The sequence below is a fragment of the Geotrypetes seraphini genome, chromosome 18 (genome assembly GCF_902459505.1).
Source record: "Geotrypetes seraphini chromosome 18, aGeoSer1.1, whole genome shotgun sequence".
In the NCBI taxonomy this organism is placed as follows: Eukaryota; Metazoa; Chordata; class Amphibia; order Gymnophiona; family Dermophiidae; genus Geotrypetes; species Geotrypetes seraphini.
This window is the reverse complement of record NC_047101.1, coordinates 1959787-1984604: the sequence shown is the minus strand read 5'-3', so window position 1 is coordinate 1984604 and position 24818 is coordinate 1959787. Positions and strand designations below refer to the sequence as shown.

Below are 24818 nucleotides of genomic sequence, written 5' to 3'. Positions count from 1 at the left end.
TATGCATTTAGCCTACCACATGCTTTCCTTCTAGATATCTGCAGAATTTTCTCTTTTCTTCCATCTATGTGAATTCCCCATTTCCCTTTTCTTCCATCCCATTCCTATGTGTTGCCCCTCTTTTCCATCCATGCGCAGTTTCTTGCCCCTCCCCACCATGGGTTCGGCTTACCTACCTTGCACTGTCCCCCTCCCTGTGGGTCTATAGATTTGCAGTGGGAGCAGTGTTTACATCTAGACCCCTTGGCCACAGAAATTTACAAGTTTCAAGTTTATTAGGCTTTTATATACTGCCTATCAAGGTTATCTAAGCGGTTTTACAATCCACCCAAAGATGTTCCCTGTCTGTCTGTATCTAACATACCTGGATAAGTGGAGGACTGAGTGACTTGTCCAGGGTAACAAGGAGCAGTGCGGGGTTTGAACCCACAACCCCAGGGTGCCAAGGCTGTAGCTTCAACCACTGCACCACACACTCCTCCACATAGGGAAAGGCTCCTGAGCTGGCTGGAGAGAGAGTTTGGTGCACTCACTACCAGCAGTGCTGTCCAATACTTGAGAAGATAGGAAAACTAAGCCAGACCCATAGAAGGGAAAGAGAGGTAAGGAGGCGATGCTGGACTACTAGGGTTGATTTTGGGGTGTAGGATAACCATTGGGGATTCTGTATGGAATGTCGCTCCTGTTTGGGCTACTGGGCCAGTAACAAGAGAATCCATTTCAAGGGTCCACTCAACGATCTAAGAAGAAAACTTCCTTCTTCAACTCACACATGACCCAGTGCTCCCCACCCAGCACATGGCTCTTCTCTAAGAATACAACTTCCAAGCCACATGGCAAAGTGGGCAGGCAAAAGGGGAGACGAGCCTAGGGCGCTCAACGAAGGCTAGGACACGCTTCAAAGGCCGACTCCGCCCCCAACCCCACGTCACACGAGCCGTGCCGCTGCGTCGCCGTCACATGACGTGTCCTGACGCGTTGCCAGCGGCCTATCCCGGAAGCGTTCATGAGGCCGCGGCGCGGGGGGGGGGGCTTCGGGCCGGGCTGGCCGGGCGCCCCCACCCCCCCCACCCCGCTTCGGACGAGCGTCAGAAGTCGCGCCCCGCCCTCCCTCTCCTCCTCCCGCAACGGCCGGGGCTCTGCGCGCGCCTGGCCGGCTGACGTCGTGACGTCACTTCCGGCGAGTGACGGGACAGAGGCGGCGGGGCAAGATGGCGGCGCCAGGTGAGCAGGATCTGTCCCAGGAGCAGACGGAGAAGCTGCTGCAGTTCCAGGTACTGGGACGGAGCCGGGGCCGCTCCCCACCCCCACCCCCGGGCCTCTTCGCGGCGGCCAAAGGGTCCGTCTTCTCCTGCTCTAGGCAGCTGTACGCGGCCCCAAAGCCCGGTTGCAGCCCTGCTCAGAGTCCCTGGGCTCAGCTAGAGCCCGATTCCCTACGAGGCCGGCCGGTGGGGTCTGAACTGCCCCTGGAAGCGCCAGTTCTGTATCAATATTTGGTCTGGCCCCCACCTACCTGCTTTCTCCATTGAATTAGGCCCCCCCGTAGAAGTCATCTGTTCGGGCTGAACTCTGGCCTTCCAGGCAGGCAAATGGAACGATTTTGTTTAATCGATTCGATGACTTTGTATTGTGACCACTTTGCTGTTTGTCCAGCTCCTTTTGTTGTATTGACTAATATTCAGTAACTCTTTATTGTAACCTCTTCGCTGCTTGTCCAGCTCATCTTATTTTAAACCGCCTCAAACTATCATGGCTTTGGCGGTATAGAAGAATAAAATTATTATTACTGGGACCGCTGCTATTTACCTTATTTAGAAATGATCTGGAAATTGGAACGACAAATGAGGTGATTAAATTTGCAGATGACATTAAACTGTTCAAAGTTGTTAAAACTCTTGGCGGATTGTGAAAAATTGCAGGCGGACCTTAGGAAATTGGAAGACTAGGCGTCCAAATGGCAGATAAAATTTAGTGTGGACAAATGCAAAGTGATGCACGTTGGGAAGAATAACCCAAATCATAGCTACCAGAAGCTAGGGTCCACTTTGGAGGTTAGCACCCAAGAAAAAGATTGGGATGTCATTGTACATAATACAGTGAAACCTGGCATAAAAGCAAACGGGATGTTAGGAATTATTAGAAAAGGGATAGTAAACAAGACTAAGAATGTTATAATGCTTCTGGTCACCTTATCTCAAAAAAATATTTAGCGTAACTAGAAAAGGTTCAAAGAAGAGTGACCAAGATAATAAAGGAGATGGAACGCCTCTCATATAGAGGATAGGGCTTTTCAGCTTGGAAAAGAGATGGCTGAGGGGAGATATCTACAAAATCCTGAATGATATAGAACTGGATACAAGTGAATCAATTTTTTGTTCCATCAAAAATTACAAAAAAAGAAAAACTAGGGGGTCACTCATAGGAAAATACTTTTAAAACCAGCAGGAGGAAATATTTTTTTCACTCAATGGAACGCATTGCCAGAGGATGTGGTAATGGCAGTTAACTTAGCTGGTTTTAAAAAAGGTTTGGACAAGTTCCTGGAGGAAAAGTCCATAGTCTGATATTGAGACAGACATGAGGGAAGCCAATGCTCGTACTTGTGACCTGGATTGGCCATCATGAAGACAAGATACTAGGCTAGATAGACCATTAGTCTGATGCAGTATGACTTATGTTAATGTTTGTAATGGAAACAAATACCTTCTCAGCTTATGATGTATTAATGCTGGTTGGACTCGGGTTGGGGGTTTCCTGGTTGATTTAGATTTGTTTTGTTCTATTCTGGGTCACTGTAGCCTTCCAGCTATGACTATTGCCAATGGTTGTGTTTACTGGCAAATTAGTGAAACAAGTGTTTCTTCAGCCCTTTCCACTTTACCTGTCATTCTCACATTCATTGTCTCATCCTGTCAAACCAAAGCTATTTCTTGCTCTAAAGTAGATACCTATCCGATTAGATGTGTCTTAGCTAGAGTCTATTAATTTATTTAAATATTTATTCTATCTGATAGACACCAAAAGGATTTTACTTGTTGGATTCTTCTCAAATCCCCTTAGTCCTTAACATGAATACTTATGTTCTTATGCTATCACTGAGAGACCCTTTTTGTAAATTCCAGTATGAAGAACAGTGTCACCTCAAGGACTAAATCAGATATTTTGCACCGTTGCTTCTCACTGACCCAAAAGTTGAAGTCAATGGCAAGATCTTAAAATCATACTCTTGCCTCTGTTGATGGCCAGTACTATATGTTCACAATTTTATCTTGCATGTCACTTCCTAAACTGGCTGAACTCTCTGTGCTGGCTTACTTACAATATGTTCTTTTCATATGTATTTGCACAATTTCATCTTTCATTTTGATTTTTCTTATTTAACATTTCTTCATTTCCCCCCTTTTATGAAGCCGTGTTAGGCTTTTTTATTATCGGTCGTGGCGGTATTAGCTCCGATGCTCATAGACTTCTTATGAGTGTCAGAGCTAATACCGCAGTGGCTGGCAATAAAAAAAGGCTTCATAAAGGGGGGAGGGAGGGAATATTCTGTTAGTTTCTTATCATTCCAGTGTATTCTTTTTTCTTCTCCATTGCACATCTGAGTTTCTGTATATTTCTGCCTTGGCATTTCCATTCTATTTTATCTCTTTATTCATCCTCCTTTAACTCTCTCTTTTCCTCTTTCTCCTGTCATCTCTCCAGGGACAGTGGAATATACTGTTGGTTGGAGCGGGCTAGCAAATAAATCTCCAGACCTGCCCCCTAGTTCTTTAGTTGCTGATGCTGTGTTGGGCAAAATATTGGTGGAACCATGACTCCCGTGGCCCACCCCATTCCACTGCATAGACAGCTTTCTCTGTTCCTGTTCCATGCAGGGTCCAGTTTGCTGGAATGCTCTTCTATTGCAGCTAAGGAAGGCCCCTACTTTGATCCAGTTTAGGAAAGGTTTCAAAACAGCCTTATTTACACGGCGATTTATGAGGTTATAAATTTGTCTGAGATGGGTCTTATCGATTTCTCTGAAAGCTGTAGGACCTGCTTTTCTTATGTAGTTTTTAGGCTGTTTTAATTTTATGTGTTACTGTTTTTTTCTTCTCTTTTTCTGGCTTTTGCCAGAGAGATTCTGTTTGGTGATGGTTTGTTAATTAATGTTTTGTATTATAGTAGATTATGTATGTTACTTTGGAACCCACTTAGCATTGTTAGTTTTACGAAATATAAATATTTTAAATAAATAAATACTCAGTTACTGTGAAGTTATGATGCAGTGTAGATCATAACTCTATAACTGGTTTTCTTAACCCTCTTCTGGAGGCATATCTAGCCATTTGGGTTTTAATGATAACCACAATGAATATGTTTGAGATAAATTAGCATAAAACACATCTCCAATATAAGAAAATGTTTCGTAGGTATATTCATTGTGTCTACTGTAGAAATCCCATCGGGCTAGGTGTGCCTTCAGGAGAGGGTTTAGATGCACTGAAATATGAGTTGTCTCAAAAAAATGTTTGATTTGATTGTTGTGGTTGTCCTGGTCTTGCCTCGTCTCAATAAGTGAACTGACATTCCGGCCATACTCTGAAGAAAACCACAACTCGATAGCTGACATGTCAATTTCACTTACTCTGAAATGGCAAAACCTGGACAATTTCAACAATTATGATGCCAGCCATGGCAGTCTGAGAGAACATGTTTTATTTGGTTTATCATCTTTTGCCAGCTTCTTTGGACTTCCAGCCAAAGCACTACTGGCTAGCCTGTGTTGGACTATGATGCCATGAGCCTTTGTTCACAATTGGCAAGGGCTTTTTCCTCAAAAAAATTTTCATAATGGTTTTTAAAGAACAGGCCAGCCATTGTATCGACAGATCTTAGCTGTCTACCTAATAGGAAAATAGTTTATTTATGACACTTGATATATGACACACTAGCTTCTGCATAGGTAACATAGCGGTTTACAAAGTGGGTTTAAGTCGTTTCTTCAGAGGTGACGGTTGGTTGGTTTCTGGATGTTAATTTTCTTTCAAGGCAATTCTGAATGCTCTACTCTGGGCTTTCTCCTGTTTTTGCCTGTGGGAGACATCTCTCAGATAGTCAGAATATAAATAAATGCATTGGGCTGTCTTTGAGGAACCAGAGCATAGTGCAGACTGCTGGTTGTGTTCAATTGCACGTTTTAATGCAGTATTTCTGGACTAGCTGATGTTGATACCATGCATTCATAGCACTCTCAAGGAACTGAAAAATCTGCTCTGCTACCCCTTAGCAGGTTTGGTTAGGAGCTGCAGGTTATACTCTTCTTATTTGTTCTTTGTTTCCTCCCTTAGGACTTGACTGGAATAGAATCTATGGACCAATGTCGCCATACCCTTGAACAACATAACTGGAATATTGAGGTATTTCATTAACCAGCAGTTTGATGAAAAAGAATTGATGTGTGGGGGATACTGTAGACCTCAGAAAACACTTTTCCACAGAAAGGGTAGTGAATGCTTAAAATAGCCTCCCGGTGGAAACCAAAAGTGTATGTAACATCAAGAAAGTTTGGGACACACTAGTTAGATCTGTAAGGAAGAAGAGGGGATAGTAGATGGTGTGGTTAAGCCATATGGTCTTTATCTGCCTCCTTTTACTCTGTGTCTGAGGATTCGGTGTGGAAATGTAGGCAACACATTTGAGTGAATTGTGCAATAGGTAACCTCCTGCTCTTTTCTTTTAACCCCAGGCAGCTGTACAAGACAGGCTGAATGAACAAGAGGGGGTTCCGAGTGTATTTAACCCTCCTCCCACCCGGCCACTTCAGGTGAATACCGCAGACCAGAGGCTATACAGCTATGTCGTCTCAAGGCCACAGCCCAGGGTAATGTTTCCTGTTTGGGAAAGTAGTGTCTCTTCAATAGCTTGTTCTTATGTGTGTTGCTAGCAGTTGGTCCTAACATCATGTGCTTGAAATTTTAGGGACTGTTAGGATGGGGTTACTACCTGATAATGCTTCCATTCCGATTTACATATTATACGCTTCTTGATATCTTTCGGTGAGTACATCTTTCACTCAGCAATTGAAACCATGTGGTAAGGGTGGAGGAGTTAAGCCTGTCTAGATTTATGGTAATCAAAGGGAAAACCTAAGAACTCAATAAATGATGGCAGATAATATCCAGTTGCGCTCTGCAGGCGGCTGGCGGCTTTTTTGGGGTCCTTAAAGAGGGTACAAGAATCGTTTGCAGAAAATGCTGGGGTCCCCTTGTCTGTCTCTTATTTATGCAAAATTATCTGGGGATTAGTACCACCCAAATTGAATGATGGCTTGGTCCATAAATGGGGGAAGGATTTGGGAGTCCCCATAACAAGGGTAGGCAATTCCAGTCCTTGAGAGCTGGAGCCAGGTCAGGTTTTCAGGATATCCACAATAAATATGCATGAGATAGATTTGCATCTCAAGGACATATTCATGGTGGATATCCTGAAAACCTGACCTGGCTCCTGCTCTCGAGGACCGGAATTGCTTACCCCTGCCCTATAATAAGAACTTGATATCAGGCAGGCAATTGTGCATAAACCTACATGCATAACTAGTTCTGTCTGGAGAGAATGCACCTATAGGATCTTACATAGAGCATACTCGGGGCTCGCATTGACAACTTTATGTATTAAATTTTCTCTCATGCAGTTTGGAGATTGCCGAAGATTAAATCCTTTTGGGATCAAATAGGGGTTCCCAGGTATCCTCATTCCCGTTTGGGGTTCTGTTTGGGAAGGCTGCTGCTGCTTGTGGGATTTTTGGGAAGGGCAGACATTTGCTTTTCTAGAAGGCTTGTTTGGTGGGTCACAAATGTATAATGCAATGCTGGTTATAAGACTCACCACCGGGATTCTGGCAGTGGAGAAATCAGTTCTAGCGACTCTTACTATTCGAGGCTATGGAGGCTCGTTTGTCTGTAACGCATAGACAAACCTTTTTACAATTGTGGGATCCATATCTATGTTCTTTACCACATAAATAGTAACATACTCAATCACTCCAATAGGCAAACCAGTCCTCAAGTGAAAATCAAATCCAACCAACATACAAAAGGACTATGGCAAAAGTCAATCCTTGCTGGTTATCATACCGCTCTCAGAAATCTGTGCTGTCCTCACACTGCTGTGTTAGGAACCACTCTCACAGATATAAGATATCTTTCATTGAGTCGGTATTTTATGCAAAGAACATATAGCCACGCAAGCTCATATAAAGTGCTGAGTGCAATAAATAAATGACTTTTTTTCTTTTAAAAATAGGTATCAAAAAACTTATGCACTTATCTTATAGAGAGCTAACTCGTAGCCCGTGGCTGTTCAATATATGGCTGAACGCCCGTTGTTCATTTTATGGCTGAACGCCCAAAACAAACTTACAATTCAAGTAAATAGAATAACACAAGGACTTCTTTTCAATAAACAATAAACAAGACGGATGTACTCACTGTGCTACAGTATTAGCATTAACACAAAATGGCGCTGGCAGATTACACACGCCGCGCCTGCGTCTTATATGCCCTTCTAAAAAGTGACATACGCATGCGCTTTAATTTCGTCTCACTAAACTAATTTTTACATAAACTATAAAAAATAAAAATAAATGATGAATTATCAATGAAAAATCAAAAAAATTAGGAAAAATATTAGGAAAAATATTAGAAAAAAATTAGAAAAAAGAATTAGAAAAAAGAATACCAGTCAATACCAGAATTTAACCCATTTGGTTTTGTCGTATTCAGTCTGAATATCCATCGGGACTCACGCTGATGCAATCTACGTTGCCTATTCCCCCCTCTCATATGTTGTTCTTCTCTATCAATTCCAAAGCTTCTTAAGTCAGAGAAGGAATGATTCATCTTAATGCAATGTTCAGCTATAGGTGCATTACGTTTAAAACATTTAATATTTGATTTATGCTCCCCCAACCTTATTTTAAGTGATCTAGTGGACATCCCAACGTATAACTTATTACACGGACACCGGATCACATAAATAATATGGTCCGTGGAACATGTTAAAAAATGTTTGATTTTATAAATCTTCCCATTTAGTGGATTAGTAAATTCACTAAGGGAAACCATAATTTTACAAACGCTGCACTGTCCACATTTAAAAAAACCAACCAACCCCGGACTTAGTGGCTTCATAATATTACAGACAGTAGGGGAAAGGATGTCTCTTAAGTTCTTATTCCTAGAGAAGGCTATTCTAAGGTGGACTTCTTCAAATAAGGGACTAGTTTCCATAATCTTCCAGTTCTCTTTCAAAATCTGAGCAATATAATTCCCATCATTGGAATAACGGAGTGCACAAGTCATAATGGTATCATCGTGTGTCAACTCCTTTGATTTTTTGTGAAACAACCATTCTTTTTGATAATGTTTAGTTCGCTTCAGGGCTCTCTTTAAAATTGCATTAAGATGAATCATTCCTTCTCTGACTTAAGAAGCTTTGGAATTGATAGAGAAGAACAACATATGAGAGGGGGGAATAGGCAACGTAGATTGCATCAGCGTGAGTCCCGATGGATATTCAGACTGAATACGACAAAACCAAATGGGTTAAATTCTGGTATTGACTGGTATTCTTTTTTCTAATTCTTTTTTCTAATTTTTTCTAATTTTTTTCTAATATTTTTCCTAATATTTTTCCTAATTTTTTTGATTTTTCATTGATAATTCATCATTTATTTTTATTTTTTATAGTTTATGTAAAAATTAGTTTAGTGAGACGAAATTAAAGCGCATGCGTATGTCACTTTTTAGAAGGGCATATAAGACGCAGGCGCGGCGTGTGTAATCTGCCAGCGCCATTTTGTGTTAATGCTAATACTGTAGCACAGTGAGTACATCCGTCTTGTTTATTGTTTATTGAAAAGAAGTCCTTGTGTTATTCTATTTACTTGAATTGTAAGTTTGTTTTGGGCGTTCAGCCATAAAATGAACAACGGGCGTTCAGCCATATATTGAACAGCCACGGGCTACGAGTTAGCTCTCTATAAGATAAGTGCATAAGTTTTTTGATACCTATTTTTAAAAGAAAAAAAGTCATTTATTTATTGCACTCAGCACTTTATATGAGCTTGCGTGGCTATATGTTCTTTGCATAAAATACCGACTCAATGAAAGATATCTTATATCTGTGAGAGTGGTTCCTAACACAGCAGTGTGAGGACAGCACAGATTTCTGAGAGCGGTATGATAACCAGCAAGGATTGACTTTTGCCATAGTCCTTTTGTATGTTGGTTGGATTTGACTTTACCACATAAAGCCAGAAATCTGATACTCAATGATTTGGCATGAAGTTCTGATTATGTGTGTGTAGGGTTATTGTATACAGTTAAAATGACAAACATATCTTTTGTTTCGATTCTAAGTCTGGATGCATATAAAGGATGCCATAGGATACTGGTCTTTCTTCGCGTTGCACTTGTTCTTTATGTATTTCATGCATTCTACATCGCTTGTATGCCATGTTTTGCCAATAAAAAGTTTGAACTTAAAGACCAAGTTGGCTGCTTGAGAGGATCCTCATGGTAGACATAGATGTCAAATTTCCAAATGCAACCCAGCATAAGCCCTGCTCTCATATCTGTCCTGAGCACAACTGAGCTCCATCCCAGTGAAATGCTGTCATTCCATACAGTATATCTAACTTCTAGCCTCATTGTTTGAATTCATTTTTTGTTCATACTATCCTAACCTGAGGAAGGGGGCTCTGGCTTCCAAGAGCTGGTCAAAAAATGCATTTACTTATTTTCTTAACCTTTAAAGTCTTTCTGCTCTATAACTGTTCCATTGAAAAAGCTTCAGCTTGTACATTAATACCTTTCAAATGTTGAAATGCCTCTTCCCTGTTTCTCCTCACTATACATATTTTGGTTCTTCAGAACCTCCTGTATATAGGTTTTGTTAAAACCTAAGAATAGCCATACTGGGTCAGAGCAATGATCCATCTAGCCTAGTATCCTGTTTCCAACTATGGCAAATCCTGGCAGAAACCCAACACAAACCAAAGTTTCCATGTGAAACACCTTTCAGACCTACATTTAAAGAAGGCAGGCACATATGCAAATGAAGCAGACCTTTAGAAGAGTGTTGGGGTCTTTTGTCACCTGCATCTCATGCTTTTCTTTTTTAAACATGATATGGACACTGATGCAGGATCTTCTGCTGTCTCAGCTCCAGCCCAGCCCTTATCAGTGTTCTCCACAAGAACATTCGCCAGTGGATGGTATGAAGGAGTGGCCTGGAAGGGGTGCAGTATTATAAGTTCAATTTATTTACTATATTGCAAATATAAAACCAAAGTGTAAATCTAAGTGGTTTACAATAAAAATTTAAAATTAACAAGAAAATTCAATAGGGTGGGAAAGAAAACATGAGGAATGAGAGAATCAGCGGATTACAATAAAAATAAAAAGGTTGGGGAAAGGGAGGAAACCGAGAATTGGGTTCATTTTCTGTTAAGTTATCTGGGTAGCATGCTCATTCAAAAGCCCTCGCGAGTCACAAGAACTGACTGCAGCCAAAAAGGGCTGCAGGGCAGAAGCTGTGAATTACAGACCGGTGAGTCTCACATCGATAGTGAGTAAACTTATGGAAACACTACTTAAACTTGAATTAGATACAATCCTGAGCGAGGAGAATCTACGGGATCCCCACCAACATGGATTTACCAAGGGTAGGTCCTGCCAATCCAACCTGATTAGCTTCTTTGACTGGGTCACAAGAAGACTAGATCTGGGAGAGTCCTTGGACGTCGTGTACTTGGACTTCAGTAAAGTTTTTGATAGCGTTCCACACCATAGGTTATTGAGAAGATGAAATCGATGGGATTAGGAGAAACACTAACTACATGGGTCGAAAATTGGCTAAGTGGCAGACTTCAGAGGGTAGTGGTTAACGGTACCCTCTCCAAAACGTCAGAGGTAACCAGTGGAGTGCCGCAGGGCTCGGTTTTAGGCCCAGTCCTCTTTAACATATTCGTAGGAGACCTGACTATAAGGGGCTTCAAGGTAAAATAACATTATTCGCCGATGACGCCAAACTATGTAACATAGTAAGTAATAGCAATTTGCCTGACGGTATGACACAGGACCTACTCCTGTTGGAACACTGGTCCTCAACTTGGCAACTTAACTTCAATGCTAAGACATGTAAGGTCATGCATCTTGGCAGTAGAAATCCGTGCAGAAATTACACCCTAAATGGGGAGACCTTAACTAGGACTGCAGCAGAGCGTGACTTAGGAGTAATCATTAGTGAAGACATGAAAGCTGCTAATCAAGAGGAGAAGGCTTCATCCAAGGCTAGACAAATGTTGGGGTGTATCCATAGAAGTTTCGTTAGCAGGAAGCCCGAGGTCATAATGCCATTGTACAGATCCATCGTGAGACCTCATCTGGAATACTGTGTACAATTCTGGAGGCCACACTACCGAAAAGATGTGCTGAGAGTTGAGTTGGTTCAACAAATGGCCACCAGGATGGTCTCGGAGCTCAAGGATCTCTCATACGAGGAGAGGCTGTCTAAATTGCGGCTGTACTCTCTCGAAGAACGTAGGGAGAGGGGAGACATGATTGAGACGTTTAAATATATCACTGGTCGTATAAAGGAGGAAGATGATATTTTCTTTCTTAAAGGACCCTCGGCAACAAGAGGGCATCCGCTAAAAATCAGGGGTGGGAAATTTCATGGCGACACCAGGAAGTATTTCTTCACCGAAAGAGTGGTTGATCATTGGAATGAACTTCCAGCAGCGTGCCAGATTTTAAGAAAAAAATGGGATGCACATGTGGGATCTCTAAGAGGGTAAATTGGGGGAGGGCAATCAGAGCGGGCAGACTTGAAGGGCTATGGGATATCTAAGAGGGTTAAATTAGGGGGGTGGGTCATTAGTGTGGGCAGACTTGATGGGCCTTGGCCCTTTTCTGCTGTCATTTTCTATGTTTAATTGGGGAGCGGCACCAGACCAGGAAAGAACGCAAACAGCACGTGCATGCCTTCTACATCGCTCTGCCCGGCCCCGAACCAAAGAAGAGCCTTCCGGCGAGGGAGACAGGCAGGAGTGCCAAAAGGGGACTTAAAAAAAAGGTACGGGGGAGGGGGGATATTCGCTCCATAAGACGCAACCTTATTTCTCTACCCCCTTTTTGGGGGTGGAAAAAGTGCGTCTTATGGAGCAAAAAATATGGTAAGCTCTGGAATGCATTGGCAGAGGATGTGGTAAGAGCGATTAACATAGCTCATTTTAAAAGAGATTTGGACAAGTTCCTGGAGAAAAAGTCTAGTCGGCTACTGCTTGCCCTGGATTGGTAGCACATAATTTTGCTACTATTTGGGTTTCTGGATTGGCCACTGTGGAAATGGGATACTGGGCTAGATGGATCATTGGTCTGATCCAGTAAGGCTATTCTTAAGTTATGTTCTTATGTAGTGAGAGTTATCTTTTCTTTCCATTTGTTCTCTTGGGTAATAAAGTAAGTGCCAGTTAATAATAAAAACCAATTAAGCTCAATTAAATGCTTCCTTTCAGACCGGCACTGCCTCAGGATGTTTTGTTTTTTTTAAAGTAAAGGAGCAGACCCCACAGGCTCTCAAAGGTGTAGTCTGTGCCTGAACTGTGGCAAGGTGTACAGCTGAGGCACCTCTAATTAAAATTTGGGGAAAAGGGGGGGACTCGACCACTCGTGTGGTACCCCCGAGGTCGGACAGACCCCCAAAAGGGTCCCCCTGCAAAAACAGGACAATCAAAAGGCCACCAATCGGATCCAACAGGCTCTAACCAACCAGAGGAAAGACTGCAAAGGCTTACCACCTCCACCTGCTGGAGACTGAAAACAGACTGAGTCTACTTGTACTACTGTCAAAAGTCAATGTGTTCTCAGTCTCCACCTGCTGGCAGAGGAGTGTAAACCCATCCATTCTGTGCCGGTCTGGAGGGACGATAAAGAAAAACATTTTTTTTTCTATTGGTTTAATGGACTGGATGAGTCTTGTGTATGTATGTATGTGTGTGTGTGTGGGGGGGGGGGGGTTCAGGTCATTCTTTAAAGCCTTTTAGATTATAGGAGCTGGAAAATTACTCAGGCCGTTCTTTAAAGCATAGTGTCACATCTATTGTGCCATTCTTGGTTCAGTTTTAAATGTATTAACTGGTTTTAATTGTTTTCTTTATGTCTCTGAAGAGATGCTGCTCTTCCCATTTCCTGTCTGAAACTGTCACCCTGTCTTTTGATTATAAATGATGAAGTAACAGCTAGTGAGAGAACCTCCCTCTGCTTATAAATTGCTTCCTCTAGAGCTGTTACTTCTGTCTTGCCTTTGGTATTTATTCTCTGTTTCTCTTTACAGCTGGGTTGATGATTATTAAGATGGACTTGGGGAAATCCACTGCTTATTTCTAAGATAAGCAGCATAAAATCTGTTTTACTCTTTTGGGATCTTGCCAGGTACTTGTGACCTGGATTGGCCACTATTAGAAACAGAACACTGGGCTTGATGGACCTTCGGTCTGTCTCAGGATAGCAGTTCTTCTGATTCTGCTTTCTGGTTACCTCACTCCCTTTGCTTTTCTTACATAGAGTAATGTTTTCTGTGCTTTTGCTTCGTTAACTTACATAGACACCAATGACTCTATGTTTCAACAATATTCAGTTTTTGGTTTAAAGGTGTATTTTGTTAAATCACCCTCTCTGGTCTCCTACTATTCTTTATAGATTGATAATACTTTCTTTATATAATGACTGCATTAATTGACCCACCATTGAGATCAGACCTTATGCTATCAAAGATTCTGGCAGTGCTGCTGAGCAGATGATGGGGATCATAGACTTGCCAGTGTGCACAGCCTTTAGACACGTTTTCTTCTGTTTAATTTTCTCTGCAAATGTAAATGTTTACCTTATGAAGATAGTATAGGGTAGTTACTGTCTTGGACTGAGTTTTTCTGATAGTGTTGTCTTTTCTCCAAGGTTTGCACTCCGTTTTTTCCGTCCTGATCCTCGCAGTCGAGTTACAGATCCTATAGGAGACATTGTTTCCTTTATCCAGCTATTTGAAGAGAAGTATGGACGGGGCCACCCTGTGTTCTACCAGGGAACATACAGCCAGGTCAGCAAAGACGCTGCACATCATGGGGTTTAAGAGAGATTCTGGAGGGTAGAGTGGAAGATTCCCACCTGCCACAGAGTTTTTGTGACTTGGGCACATCAGGTGATCTGCAAGTGCCTCTAGGATCCCATTAAAAACAGAGGTCAGCAGTGGTCAGATTTTCTATGCCCTGTTGAGCCTATACTTTATAGGCCTGCAGGCGGTATATAAGAAATATAATAAGTTACAAGCTACTAATTTCATTTTTGAGGTAACTTACTGAAGTCAGTGGAATTGATGAAAGAGGTGTTTTGTAACCTTAAGTGATGTTTTAATATACCTGGCGCAGGGGAAGTTACGCAAGAGTAATGTTCGATGCATTTGTTTCCTTAACAATAAATATTTAATATACAGTGATTTGTAATGTATTTTACAATATTTAATCAAATGCAATTGCTAAGTATAAACAGAGGATATGCGGTGTTGGCCGCCTCAATGAACATGTTAATTTAATAGTTTATTAAGTTACCCTGTATTTGCTTCTTTATATGGTGTTTTCAGTTCTTTGCCTGGAAATGATAGTAAAGTATGTGGCTGGGAAACAGCAGTCGTCAGGCCTAGACACAGGTTACCCAACACAGGAAGTAAGGGCTTGGCAAGGATTGCTGTGGTGCTCAGGAAGTCTTGGATCAAGTTGCTGCCTGGAAGGCTTAAATTAGGCAGTGTCTTCCTGTGCTGGAAGGGATGTTCTGCATTCTGTTTGGGGTTCGGAACCGTAACGTTTGAAAGCTTTTCTGTTGTGCACACTGTCGGAAAGAAAAGGGGTCGGCAGTGTGCTCATGTTTTGCCCAGTGTTTTAGTCTGAGGCTTGTGACCTTTCCTCCTTTCTCCATTCCCCATCTCCAGGCACTGAATGATGCCAAACGGGAGCTTCGCTTTTTGTTGGTTTATCTTCATGGCGACGATCACCAAGATTCGGATGAATTCTGTCGGTAGGTGATCTGCATCTGATGGGCTTTGATCCCTCGACTGATTGCTGGTTTGACTGGATTTCCATCAAAGCTTCTCATCTTTAAAGTGCATTTTCTCCTTCTGTAGCAACACGCTCTGCAGACCTGAGGTGGTCCATTTTATTAACAGCCGGATGCTCTTTTGGGCATGCTCCACGAACAAGCCAGAGGGATACCGAGGTGAGTGTCTCTTTGCTCCTTTTGTTTGTAACACTCTGGAATTTGGAGAGTGAACCACTGGGAGGCAAGGGAACTTAGTTTTCGAACCTACCATAATCATCCTTCCAGCAGTCAGAGGAAGGGGTGTGTTTCTCTCATATGACAGGCTTGCTGTATTTCCGGGCCCCACCAGCTGCTTCCTGTAGGGAGCACTTTCCCCTAGATTTCCAATGCTGAGAGGCTGATGGTATGCACTGATCCCTAGAGAAGTCATCATCTGGAGTGGGAAAAGGCTGGAGCAAGCGGCCAGAGACAGGGGTTGGTGGGTACTGGATGCAGCATGTCATAAGGCAAAGATGAAGAAAAGGTGTGAAAGGAAGATGATTAAGAGTGAAGAGCATGTTACAAGGGGGGTGGGGGAGTGTGCCACATTCACACACCTCTCATCTCCCCCCCCCCCCCATAGGACTTGAAACATTCAAAGAGCCAGATATTGGCCATCCTTGAGGATCCCACTTGACACCTCTGGTGATTTAGCATGTCTTGAAAAGTTTGGGGACCTTTGCTGTTGTGACCTTAACAGATTGGGGCCATTGAAGCACATGTTTCTGGATGCTGTGTGGACTGCACATTTTCTGTTACTGATGCGAGTGCAGAATTTAAAAAGAATTTGTATTGCTAGATGCAGAAAATGAATGTGTGATAATGGTAAGAGTCCTGCTACAGAACAGCAGTGTGGCCAGTGGCTGATCTGTTACCGAGTCTCCAGAATGAACAGTGTTTAGCTCCCAAGCACATGTCTCTTCTGTTTCTCTCACCCTGTCATTAGTGTCCTGAAGCGACGGAAGTCTGGCCTTGGCATCCCACAGTAAAGAGGCACAGTAAGTTGTTCCGATCTGTTATTGCATTTGTCTTTATTTTGCAGTTTCCCAGGCTTTGCGTGAAAACACATATCCGTTCCTTGCCATGATCATGCTAAAAGACCGCAGAATGACAGTGGTAGGCCGGCTCGAAGGCCTTATCCAGGCTGAGGACCTCACAACCCAGTTGACCTTTATCATGGATTCCAACCAGACTTACCTTGTGTCAGAGCGCTTGGAAAGGTATTCACAATAAGTATGACAAACAGAAGGCTCTCCCTATGGTGTCTGCTCAATTTCTTGTATTTTGCATTGCCTCCGAGGGATTTCTCTACTGTGGAGCTGATGTTCCCCTCACTTTTGTAGTATAGTATGTGTTTGGGTTCTTCATGGGCTCTCAATATATGTATGCAGGGAAGAACGGAACCAAACTCAGGTGCTGAGGCAGCAACAGGATGAGGCATATCTAGCATCCCTCCGAGCAGATCAAGAAAAGGACCGAAAGAAGCGAGAGAAACAGGAGCAGAAAAGACGAGAAGAAGAGGCGGCCTATGAGCAAATGCTGGCCGAGGAAAGGAGACAGCAGGTAGGGGAAGAAGGTGCCGCCCTGACAGCTGCTTTTGGAGTAGATTTTTGTCGCATGGGTCTTGACAAGACTCAAAATTGTTTCATTTTCTTTCTTTCACCCTCAGAACCTGCAGCAGGAAAAAGAACGACGGTCTGAATGTCTTCCTCCAGAACCTCTCCCGGATGACCCAGACAGTGTAAAAATCATCTTCAAGATGCCAAATGATTCTAGAGTGGAGAGATGTTTCCTCTTTACTCAGCCATTAACGGTAGGCGTGTGTAGCGGGGAAGATTAGGATTTTAAAGTGCATAAGTACAGTAGTGGGTGCCAGAGATGCTTGGGGCAGTAGTTGACGATAACAATTACACTTAAAGTTAATATTTTTGCAGATATTTAAAGATATATATTTTATTATAAATATGAATTTTATCAAGTACATTTTGTTTGTAAAAGAACAACGTATATTATTAAGATTTTAAGATAAAGGTTTCTTATGTGGTGCCATGGAAATCCCCCAGCTGTGATGGGAAGGTGTGGCTCTGTACCCAGAGGTTGTGAGATCAAATCCCAGTGCTGTTCCTTGTGACCCTGAGCAAGTCAATTAATCCTCCAAAGCCACAAAAAGGCAGTATACAGCTGTTTTAGTGAAGGAGCACAGATTGAAAAGCAATCAGTTACAGTATTAATAGACATGAATAACCAGCCTTTTACGCAGTAGCAGTCATACTTGACTAATCTAGTGGGTTAGAGGAGCAGCCCTCATACTTTATGTTCTTAAATATTTTAAATCTAAAAGTCTGCCTGCCTTGGGCACAATCCTTTTTGCAGTTGACTAAAGTAACACAGGCTGTCTCTTCTCTGCAGGTGATCTATGATTTCCTCTTTTCTCTGAAAGAAAGCCCTGAAAAATTTCAGATTGTGGCTAATTTTCCTCGCCGGGTTTTGCCCTGCCTCCCAACTGAAGAGCGGCCAACTCCCCCCACACTACAAGAAGCTGGACTCGCTCGCTCTCAGGTGCTGTTTGTGCAGGATCTAACGGACGACTGAGTTTCTTTCTTTCTTTCTTTTTTTTTTTTTATTGAAAAGAGAAAAGTTTCTATTCTTATTGTACAATCTTTTTTTAATGACTGCTACGGACAGCGAGGGATCAGCAGTAGTGCCGGCAGGGCACAGTTATTCCTGCATTGGAAGAAGAACCCCACATCTGGATTCTTGCACATAGTGGCCAATGGCACAAGGCAGTTTCTTGGTATTGGAAACTGGAGCCAGTTTTGGGAGGAGGATTGGGTACAAGACCGAGAACTGCTTCCGGCTGGCGAACCAGTGAAGATTCTTGTGTTGGGCGAGGGGAGAACAGGAGAGCTCAATGGACAGTAGTACTTTCTTATGCTCTCCTCCTATGTACAACACAATTTTTTTTTTGTTATGTAAGAGACCAAAGGAGTGATGGGCAGTGGTACTGATCTGTCAAAAATTGTAGGGGTGGGGAGGATCTTGCTCCCTGGGCAGTGGAATAAAGGCAGTCTATATTGTGCCTCTGTTCAGTTTTCACTGCATTCTCATCTAGACAAGCTACCCACGTTGCAGATATAATTTATTTCAGCTATAAATTAAACATTTAGACTTTTGCTGTATGCAAAGTACTCTGTTCCCTCCTAAAGTATAGGATGGGTCACCCAAGCCTCTGCATGCCTGCCCGCCCGCCGGGAGCTTTTCCTGAACTGGGCTACTTGAAATCTGCAAAACTAATTCCAGAACTTAAAGCTCCTCTGAGTGTACCAGTATTACTAAATTTGGGATACATGCTGGCAAATGTTGCTTAAATGAGAGTAAGCTTTCACCCTCTGGGTAGCTGTTTAATTACACATAGCGTCCCAACTTTAGTTTCCCATTACTTTCTGCTAATTTATTTTCAAACACATGTTGTTAGGTTTTGTTTTGTTTTTTTATTTCTCTTTTTCTTGCTCTTTACTGTAACTCAAACAGGTGTTTGTCTTGTTTGGTTCTATGTGCATATTTATAAAAATGAATCCGTGTGCTGCCCCACAAAGAGAAGTTTGCTTTTTTTTTTCATCGATATATATTTTTTTAAAGGATTTCCCATACTGTCTTTTCTTGTCCAGTTTTGGTTTTCTGTATAACTAAATATATTACTATACTAATTGTATTTCTAGACAACCTTCCCATTTTTTCCTCAAGTCACTTTACAACATGTTTCAGGTATGATGATTCTCTGTGCCAGAGAGCTTACACTCTAGGAGGCTTTTCCTGAGGCAGGAATTAAGGTCATGTTGGGCATTGCTGGGTTGCTGTCATTCCTTTTCAGGGAAGCTAGAACTAATGTCTCTACATTTTGCCTGGGTTTGTTTGTTTTTTTTTGGGGGGGGGGAGGGGGTTAACACCTTTCCATCAATTTCTCTAGGAAATGAAATGAAAAGCAGTGACATTTGTAGGAATCTTAACTCCCTCCTGATATATTCTTCATCTGATGGGAAATCCCCACAGAAGCAATCAAATCAGCAAAACAAAGTGGGAAGATCGAGATGTTCCAGTCGGGGTCTTTATTGTCAGTAACATCAAAACATTCAGTGACTCAGTGCTCCATCAGGAGTCTGAAAGCTAACACATAAATTAAATATAAAATCATTAGCTAAAAACATAGGAGCATTCAAAATCATAAATGAGAAATATATTAAAAACATGTGGAGACCATTGAATAAACCATCAAATATGGAATACAAAGGAATAGACAATAAATATGTACAAAATATACACATGTAAAATAATCTTAATAGTACCTTGAAATTGGTTATGTTTTAAAGGTACATTTTGAAAAAAAAATGTTGCCTAAAAGCTAAACGAGCCAAAAAAAGAGTTGTTTGTTATTCAGGTGCTCAGTGAGCCGCTTTGTAGTTTTCGTTATGGATGTAGTATGGCATGAGTGTTCGTTTTTCTTCCTTTGACGCTGGGTTGAACATCATGCTCTTAAGACTTTTTTTATGTTTAAATATGTCATTTCAATGCCAGGGCATCAAATCACTCTTCCCATAGGAATTCTTGCATCGGGGCACTCTTTTAAAATCTGCTTTAGATCCCTTTTCCAGGAAAATTTCATAGAGAGCCAGTCTAAATCTTCTTTATAAAAGATGAGTTTTGAGCGAAACAGCCCCCGTGGCAGTACAATTGTCTTTTTTTTTGGCAAAAAATTTTTTTTTCAAAATGTACCTTTAAAACAACAAATTTCAAGGTACTATTAAAATTCTTTTACATATGTATATTTTGTACTTATTTATGGTCTATTCCTTTGTATTCCATATTTGATGGTTTATTCAATGGTCTCCACATGTTTTGATTTATCTCATTTATGATTTTGAATGTTCCTATGTTTTTAGCTAATGATTTTATACTTATGTGTTTGCTTTCAGACTCCTGATGCAGCACTGAGTCACTGAATGTTTATTGTCAAATACCCAGACTGGAACATCTCGATCTTCCCACTTTGTTTTATTGATGGGAGACAGCAATGAGTTTAAAATCCGTTGCAGAAGTTGCATTCCTTCTGTGAGCCCTTGCTTAGCTGAGTTGCTGCCTGTGTAGGCTTCACCCCCCCCCCCCCCCACCATTGAAAAAAAAGAGCAGGGTGCAACAGGTCTCTGGTTCATATTGGTATACATGATACATTTATTAGTGAACGTCCTCAGTTCAGCCACAACATTAAAAAAAATGATGAGTGCACTAGCTGGTCAAGCGGAACTAGCAACTTTCATTTTAAAAAAAGTACAAATCTGTTAAAAATTTCAATCAGTATACACAGATATAATACAAGAGGACTAGTTATGTTAAATGCTACAAACCCAAAATGATTCCAGTGGAATGAAGAACACTTGGAGCTTTAGAACCATTGGTCTCTCTCTCTATATATATTATAGCATTTCTCAAATACGTACATGGGAAAATGAGGTAAACTGTAGAATGTGCAAGTACCAAAAGCAAAAAAATTATAGATTTTATATATATATATTTATATATATAAAAAAATTTCTAAACACAGAACAAATCTCCTGTCCCCTGACTAGGAGGAACTCCTCCCTGCAGAGGCTCTAAGAAAACAAACCACTATCCCAGCACAGAAAAATCATTGGTCAGAAGTGGTATCTACACAGCAATCACAAACATCCCACAGATTATTATTTTTTTTTTTCATTTTTGTTCTTTTTACATTGTAGTCTAGCTGCTCATTGAAATAAATTCTGCAGCACGCAAACCGTGAGCTTTTGCTTCCCTCCCTGCAGGGGGCTTTTGGGGGAAATAGAAGGACTATGATTGTGTGCAGGAGAGGAGAAAGGAGCAGAAGACCATCAACCCTGTCCCAAGCCAGTATAAATTTTGACCAGACATTATGTACAAGAAGAGCTTTGGTTATTCATATTTTGTGGAAAAACAGATTTCAGAAGTTCCAAAGCAAGAATGAAGGCTCTGAAAGCCCTTGTAATTCATAGGGTAAAAGCATGGTAAGACACCAAGCAGGGAAGCAGACTATGGCTGAGTTTGTGCTTCTGAAACTGCCCCTATCCTCAAAAGCTACACCTCCGGATGCAGCATTATGGCTTTCAGTAATAGCTGCTTCACTTCTCAGAGGGAGAGGGAAGATTAACATTCACTGGTACAAAACTTGGGCTTGCGTTTAGAAGCTGACCTGGGTCAGGGCTCTCACAGTAGTCTGCAAGTGGCAACATATGAGTTCTGCGTTCCATTGCAATGACTTCCTCGGGCACTAGGTATCGATGTGAGGCTTCTAGGGAGGGCAGTTTGGTGTGTTCACAGTAATGGACTCCATGAATACAAGGACAATAGGTCAGCCTGTCCTGCAGACTCTGACGTCACCTGAAACTTCATTTCAAAAGCAAGTCTAACCAGTTGCTAATGTGTTTCCTACTTTCTTGACCCCCCTAGCTGTCTCCACCTTCATTTCTTTCTCTTTGGCTATTGGTTAGGCTGGTGATATGGAACCTGAGGCCAAAGATCTTCGCAAACTAAACCTGCCTGTGTTCCACTAACAATAGAGGTCTGGTTCTGACCCATGCAACTTTTGGCTTAGAAATGCTAAGGCGCCGTGACTTATCAACACAGACTCATTTCTTCTTCTCTTCTGTGCTTGATTAATGGGTGCTTATGGCCCTGGCTGAGAGCAAAACATTTCCCGCAAACCTAGGTATGATATGATATAGTTAAATACCTATGTGGCATAAATGTGCATGAGGCGAGTCTCTTTCAATTGAAAAGAAATTCTGGAATGAAGGGAGAGTAGGATGAAGGTGAAAGGAAATACGGTAGATTCAGAATTAATCTCAGAAAATATTTTTTCACAGTAAGGTTGGTAAATGCTTGGAATGACATGGTAGAGATGAAAAGTATACCTGAATGTAAGACAGCTTGGGCCAAGTACAATGGATCTCTAAGGGAAAGGAGGGGCTAAGAGATGGCATGGTTAGGTAGACTAGATAGGTCACATGGTCTGTATCTGCCTTCATTTTTCTCTTGTCTTTCCCTTGCTTTAGGGTATTATATTGCAGAGATGTACAATGTGGTAAATCCTAAAAGGACTGTAATTGCACCATTAGGTCCATGAGTCCCCAAAACACGAGGATTCCACCTCCCTATTTAAAATGGCTGCTACCAACCCAGTCTAAGTCAATCAATGTCTGACTTTCTCTAGTCTAAAGTCCCATGTCAGACAACTGTAGTATGGCTCATTGATCAAGCCCACCACCAAATAATTTTGTCTTCACTCGTGTCCCCTCAACCTTCAATAAAAGGAGTAGAAGTGTTCTGAAAGGCACAAATTGTGCTCTGTTACAGCTTTGGATTATGGTCTTAAAATTAAAGAAATGTTAATAAAAATTGTCCAATAGTTGCAATGATTTGGTTTCTTACTGTAGACTTTTGTAAAGAAGTAGGGTCTGTTTTATGTACAGAGACTACCCCCATCTCCCCAAAAAACCCTAGGGTGCTTCGAGTTGGGCACTGCCCACCTGGCAGTATCATGCATAGCAGAAACCCTCTGGCAGTATTAATTTTTGAGCTCCTCTGGCATGCATATGAACACTAAGACTGATCTTTGTCTCTCTTTTCAGCCTCCCACTCTGCTTTCATGCAAACAGACTTGGGATAGAAGTGTTTGCTTCCTGGGGCATTTGCGCTGCTCCTCGGGGTACCAAGCTGGTACTCAGCACTGCCCTTAACCACAGTAACTCATTGATGGCCATTAACACTCTGCTAGTTTCCCACAGGTCGAAGAAAGGAAGAGGTCTACAACGAGGTGCTTTGTCTAAGATCCATCTGTGTGTGAATGTTTGCATGCATGTAAGGGTGTATGTGCGTGGGTGCATGCAGGTCACTACTGATGTGAATTTGTTATCAAATGATTAAGATTGCTGCATTCTAAAAGTATTTGGTTGTTACATGATAAAAGGTACCAGGACTGAATCCCACCCAGTTACAATGTTAAACATGCAACACAACTAATCATTACTATTATTATTTTTTTTTTTAACCCTTAGAAGCCCTGCTTGCAAACTCCTCCATGTCAGCTTCTCAGAGTATAACACCAAAAACCTCCAAGTATATTTTTGACAAGCCTGAGATGCCTTTTTGGAAAGTGGGGGGCATTCTGCTGTATCTGTATCCCTTCCTTCCTCCTATGCTACAAGAAGGGATACCTCCTCTCTGAAAACCAGGAAGCATGATCTAGACAGAACCAGAACTTCCCTGCCACATTTCTTCTCAGCTGGAGACACCTGCTCCCAGGGGCTAGAAGGCAGTGGAGCTAAAGCAGTGTGGGAGGAGAGGGCCTTAAATATTGATCTTATACCCACCTCAAAAATTTGACAAATCAATAGTTGTCTTTCCTAGCCAGAGAAAATAAAACACTAGAAATTCAAACACTTCCTCTGGTATTCAGTGCAAATGTAGAACGATGGAAAATGTTTTTAGTGAGTCCCAGTTAAAAAACTGTCAGGAAGGTGGCTGTGGTTCTTCAGATACAACAACCTCCGATTCCTTTTTAATACAGCCCACATTCACCTCAGCTCCCAGCAGCCTTTGCTGCACGTGTGATAACACTGCCTCCCATTAACAGATTCACCGTGATTTACCCATACAGGACTGAGAACAACTTCTCTGAATGTCAGAGGAACAAGGAATCACCAATCCAGCTGCAAAAAAGAAAACCAACCCTCCCCGCTAAACAAAAGCTGTACGCGCGCACACACACACCCAGCACTAAAATCATTGGAGTGTGGGTAAGTGGCCATCCAGGCAGCAGGGCAGAGCAAAGCTAGCTCTCTGCGGGACATGGGAGGGGGTCCTAGAGCCCAAGCCGCTTCCTACTCTCACGACTTAACATCTGAGGAGGGAAGGGGCAGCAGAAGCATACAAGTGGGGCACAGGTCCTCATCCTTGAGAATTGTGCAGCTGATTCCTCAGGGCCTCACTCTGTCTCTCGATGCACCTCAGATGCATCCGCCCGGCAGATTGGACACGTGCGATTCGCCTGAGGCAGGGAAAGAGAAAGCTGTCAGAAACTTGCTGGTCTTTCTTCTCTATACCCTTCCTTCTGCAATCTCTAAGATGAGCAGTGTTACTGCTACTCAGTAAAATGATCTTAAGAGTCCTTATGGAGAAAAACCAAACAAGCCAAAAACCCACCCCACACTGACCACTGTGAAAGACAAATAGCCAAGGGGCAGTATGTCATTTCTCATGCACTTGTACTGGAAGCGAGCAAGAACTTGAGCCTTAGGGGTGAAATGAACATTTTTAAAAGCCACAGAAAATAAGAGTTCAGAGTGATTAATGCAAATTGCAAAACTGATGTACACATGGAGGCCACTGCTGACCTAGACTTAGTGGCCTTGTCTTTGTTTTAGAGACAGTCACTTGTTTTGGAATCCATTCCTCGCCTTTGAATTTTCTACCATTTCAACAAACCCCATGCATGCTTTGACCATACAACCCAGTTAAACAGTTGATCAGAAAAAAAAACAGGTTTAAGGTTAGGAGACTTTGTATTGAATTGGCCCAACATCGACCTTTTAAGTTCTA

At 42.0% G+C, this 24818-nt stretch overlaps 2 protein-coding genes across 9 annotated transcripts in view; one reads left to right on the top strand and one right to left on the bottom strand.

The window, feature by feature from the left end:
• The first annotated feature begins 1085 nt into the window (after positions 1 to 1085).
• Positions 1086 to 18249, top strand: FAF2 (Fas associated factor family member 2). Of its 3 annotated transcripts, none has more exons than XM_033926844.1 (11): positions 1086 to 1274; positions 5331 to 5399; positions 5729 to 5806; positions 5962 to 6038; positions 14001 to 14139; positions 15025 to 15110; positions 15217 to 15308; positions 16213 to 16390; positions 16562 to 16733; positions 16840 to 16983; positions 17580 to 18249. In XM_033926844.1, the coding sequence occupies exons 1-11, from the start codon at positions 1212 to 1214 to the stop codon at positions 17760 to 17762; spliced, it is 1281 nt and encodes a 426-aa protein (XP_033782735.1). In that variant the 5' UTR covers positions 1086 to 1211; the 3' UTR covers positions 17763 to 18249. The 3 variants fall into 3 exon arrangements, with proteins under 3 accessions (XP_033782735.1, XP_033782734.1, XP_033782736.1); XM_033926843.1 differs by having other exon boundaries at positions 1091 to 1274; positions 5729 to 5863; XM_033926845.1 differs by having other exon boundaries at positions 1165 to 1224; positions 5729 to 5863.
• Positions 18250 to 20367: 2118 nt separating this feature from the next.
• Positions 20368 to 24818, bottom strand: part of RNF44 (ring finger protein 44) — a 29429-nt gene continuing 24978 nt past the window's right edge. For all 6 annotated transcript variants that reach the window (XM_033926842.1, XM_033926837.1, XM_033926840.1 and 3 more), the window contains one exon: positions 20368 to 24267. In XM_033926842.1, coding sequence (XP_033782733.1) covers positions 24205 to 24267 — 63 coding nt within the window. In that variant the 3' untranslated portion in view covers positions 20368 to 24204. The remainder of the gene's footprint in view (positions 24268 to 24818) is intronic.

Excerpts from the sequence above, each read along its gene's own strand:
- FAF2 (XM_033926843.1), top strand. The coding sequence starts at position 1,212 with ATGGCGGCGCCAGGTGAGCAGGATCTGTCCCAGGAGCAGACGGAGAAG. Across the intron at positions 15,111-15,216 it reads GATTCGGATGAATTCTGTCG|CAACACGCTCTGCAGACCTG; the intron begins GTAGGTGATCTG and ends CTCCTTCTGTAG. Across the intron at positions 16,391-16,561 it reads GTGTCAGAGCGCTTGGAAAG|GGAAGAACGGAACCAAACTC; the intron begins GTATTCACAATA and ends ATATGTATGCAG.